Source organism: Teleopsis dalmanni, unplaced genomic scaffold (assembly GCF_002237135.1).
Source record: "Teleopsis dalmanni isolate 2A unplaced genomic scaffold, ASM223713v2 unscaffolded_contig_3514, whole genome shotgun sequence".
NCBI classification, from domain to species: domain Eukaryota; kingdom Metazoa; phylum Arthropoda; class Insecta; order Diptera; family Diopsidae; genus Teleopsis; species Teleopsis dalmanni.
In genome coordinates, this window is record NW_024034896.1 from 1 (window position 1) to 3,791 (window position 3,791).

The 3,791-nt window shown below is 29.8% G+C and overlaps 2 protein-coding genes across 2 annotated transcripts; one reads left to right on the forward strand and one right to left on the reverse strand.

Moving 5' to 3' along the window:
- Window positions 1–382: 382 nt before the first annotated feature.
- LOC119665104 (succinate dehydrogenase assembly factor 2-A, mitochondrial-like) lies at window positions 383–802 on the reverse strand. Its single transcript, XM_038074417.1, has 2 exons — window positions 696–802; window positions 383–596 (listed from the first exon to the last, which is right to left on the reverse strand). Exons 1-2 carry the CDS (start codon window positions 711–713, stop codon window positions 384–386), a joined length of 231 nt encoding a protein of 76 aa, XP_037930345.1. The 5' UTR covers window positions 714–802; the 3' UTR covers window position 383.
- Window positions 803–1,895: 1,093 nt separating this feature from the next.
- On the forward strand, window positions 1,896–3,218 carry LOC119665105 (threonine aspartase 1-like). Its single transcript, XM_038074418.1, has 2 exons — window positions 1,896–2,133; window positions 2,189–3,218. Exons 1-2 carry the CDS (start codon window positions 2,106–2,108, stop codon window positions 3,163–3,165), a joined length of 1,005 nt encoding a protein of 334 aa, XP_037930346.1. The 5' UTR covers window positions 1,896–2,105; the 3' UTR covers window positions 3,166–3,218.
- Window positions 3,219–3,791: the final 573 nt, after the last annotated feature.

The following is a 3,791-nucleotide window of genomic DNA, read 5'->3' on the forward strand; positions in this document are numbered from 1 at the left end:
ACATTAATTATTTTAAATTTCAAATTTTAAAGTGAATTAATTGGTATTTAATTAAATTAATTTTGTATTTAAAATTAAAATAACTAATTTCACTAAGAATTTTAAACTACCATTTTTTGTAAATTATGCCCCGCGCTGATGACAGCTACATTTCGAAATTTAGTGGTTTGTGTTGAAAAACATATAACAATTTCAAGGCAGACACTCTGTGTAGCTATGTATGCTAATTCGGTTGTTTTTCACCGTAGTCATCTGCGCGGTGCATCAAAACTTCTATATCTCCCAAATATAACAGATGTATTAGCATTAAAGTTAGACACTATGTTCACACTTAGAGCTGACGAACCTCTTTTAGATATTTTAATCTAAACTTAGCGTTAAACTTACCGTTGCTTGCGTACCTCGAGTGGTTCATCCGGTCTCATGGGATATTCCGGCAGTGGTAAATAGTCCGGATCTTCATAGTCAATAATAGGTACATCAGCATGGTTAAGAACTTCTTTTTTTGGCGGTTGACTTCCAGTTGATCCAGCTGCACTGGAAAAATTTTGTTTACCTAACAAATACGGTAGAATTCCACCGGAATACCTTGAGCACTACAAACAGTTTCATTTAATACAGTGTTACGCAATCAAAATGTGTGACATTATTTGCTTTGTTTTTTAATATAATAATATAATATAATAAATACTTACACAAACTTTACGCAACATTTCTTATAAAATAAACTTGTTCAAATAAATTCTTAGATTTTTACTTTGACTGACCAGCAAAAATAAAAACACAATTTTATTTTTGACAATTGGTTCTAGTGTTGCCAACCATTTTATTTTGCAATAGATACTAAATATTTGGTTTTTAAATAAATTACACAAAACTTTTGATGTAAATATATATTTTAAATATATTTAATATTTTATTTATAAACAATATATGTTTGATAATAAGAGAAAGAAAAATTTTTGAATGCAATTAATATTATATATTGTTGACCATAGAGCTATTATTATCATTTCCAAATACTTATTATCAGTGGTTTTTGGATATATTCGTTAGTTCAATAAATCCGTATATTAGCTATTGGGTTATAGTATTAGGCTTTGTGCTTTGAATCTGTAAAATTTGAAGAAAATGTCTTCCAAAGAATTATTTATACAATTTTTATAAACTTTAGTAAACTTTACTTAATAATATATCACACAAAAAAATTATATATATATAATTGATATATTAATTCATTTATATACTATTATATAACAATTACTTATCCAAATAATAAAAACAAAGATTTCATCAAATACTTACTTTCTCAATACCTTTGTGTATATCTCAGCTTTTATGTGTTCACATTTTACATATAAAACATATAAAGAATGTTTCATATTTTGATCATTTCCCTTGTGGGAAATTTATTTTTAAGGGTTGCATTCGACATTATTAGCTGAACTGATTTACTGATAATGAGCTCATTTATAAGAAAAATTTTTGAATGGTAAATCATTCTCATTAGTGGCTATAAGGAACAAAACCGTCTAAATGAGTTAATGTGAATGTGCTATAAGGTGCCTAAATTTTTGAATATAACATACTAACATCAAATATCAGTTAAATAAAAAACTAACTATTTTATGAAAAATATTGAAGCATGGCTTAATAACACAACATATCAATGTGATATATAATTTATATTGACAATATAGTACATTAACTCTATCGTAATTAACTCAACAAATGTGCAGAAATAAATGTCGAATTGGGACTAAATTGTTGTCACTAAAAAACAAATTATGTATTATAGATATGCAGTTTGAACTATCACAATTATTTTATAATAAAATTACTTTTAAAATTTCACTTACCTTGGCAACTCTAGCTGTATCTAATCATTCTGGTTACCTAAATAAAACCGAATACTTATACCTATAATTGTCGCTTACATCACTTAACAAGTTTTGACAGTTGTTTATTTAAGTTGCTTATTCAATTATGCACTTCAGAATGTTTGCATACACAAACAAAACAATAAACTACTGTCGCGTTTGACATAAATCGGAATTAAAATATAGTTTGCAAATATCTCGCAGCGTAACATATATTGAAGCAAAATGTCTGGTTTTATAGCAGTGCACACAGGTTTGTTAGCTAAATTTATTTTAATAAAATCAATTTAAAACTTGCCACTCCCCAGGAGCGGGCAACAGTGTCGATGAGAGTAAATATCAGCGAGTAATAAAAGAGGCCTGCTTAAGAGCTACAGATTTGCTGTTGAAAGGAGGTACAGCTATGGACGCTTGTGAAGCTGCCATAAAACGGTTGGAAAATTGTGGTAACACAAATGCGGGTTTTGGTTCAAATCTTTGTTATGATGGGCGTGTGCAGTGCGATGCTTCAATAATGAATGGTGCCAATTTACAATTTGGAGCATGTACAGACGTTAGTAATGTAAAAAATCCAATACAATTGGCACGTGTTATCTGTGATGGACAATCTAGACTATTATCTATGGATCGCCTTCCACCCATGATAATGGCTGGTACAGGAGCTGAGCAATTTGCAGAAGAAATGGGTTGTGACATAATTGATCCCAAAGATTTGATATCAAGTAAAGCAAAATTTGCTTATAATCATTACAAAACGAAATATCAAAAACTGGCTAGTGAACATACTATACCTGTCACCGCAGACGTGCCTCCAATAACTATAGAAGCACGCTTAGATACAGTAGGAGCTGTATGTGTTGATGGTAATGGAAACACAGCTGCTGGTTGTAGTTCTGGTGGTCTGCTTTTAAAAGTGCCTGGACGTGTTGGTCAAGCTGCTACATTTGGTGCTGGTGTTTGGGCTGCTGACACTTCTGATATATCCGTTGCTACATGCACTACTGGAAATGGTGAATATATCATGCGAACATTTCTAGCGAAAGAAATATGCACGGATCTATTGACAGCCGATTGTGCTGTTCGAAGTTTACATAATACATTTAAGCATAAATTCTTAGAATCACCATTTCTGCCAGTTAATCAAAATTTGTATGCAGGCGCATTAACATTAGTGTATCATCCAGAAGATCGAACTGGCGAAATTCTTTGGAGTCAAACAACAAAATCTTTTTGTATAGGCTATATGTCTACAGAGCAGAAAACACCAAAGGTGAGTGCCAAATAGTTTTTATTGATATTGGACAAGTGCACAAAAGACATTTATTTTGATTAATGACCAAACCATGGTACGCTACACTTTTTAGTTCGACTATTTTGTTTGTCTGTAGGGTTAGGTTAATTTAAATATTACGCGTTAAGTAAAATATATTCTATAAAAAATTAAATTTAGAAAAAAATATTATCCTCAGAATACTTTATAAATGTGTGGTATTGTTTATTTGTATGTAAACAAATATTTATTATTTATTTATGAAATGATATAATTTATGTGTTTTTAAAATTATCATTAAATTAAATACGGTGAAAACTATTCTCATTAGTATTTCTCTCTGATTAGCAATGTTTCTAAAACATTTTTCTAAACACATTTCTTTATTATTATTTATAACGAAGAATGTGGTTTTCGATTGATAAATCTGGAGTAACTTTTTCAACTGAGATTTACTTTTAGTGCAATTTTTATTTTCATTTGGTAAATCTCGAGCGAAATGTATAACACTCGAGATTAATTTATAACACTCTAGATATTTTGTCATACTAAGGTTACCCTGAAATTAACAGCAGTTTTATGTGACTTGACAGATTTAATGTGATTTGATTTCATATATGCATTTCTGAAAAATATAAATG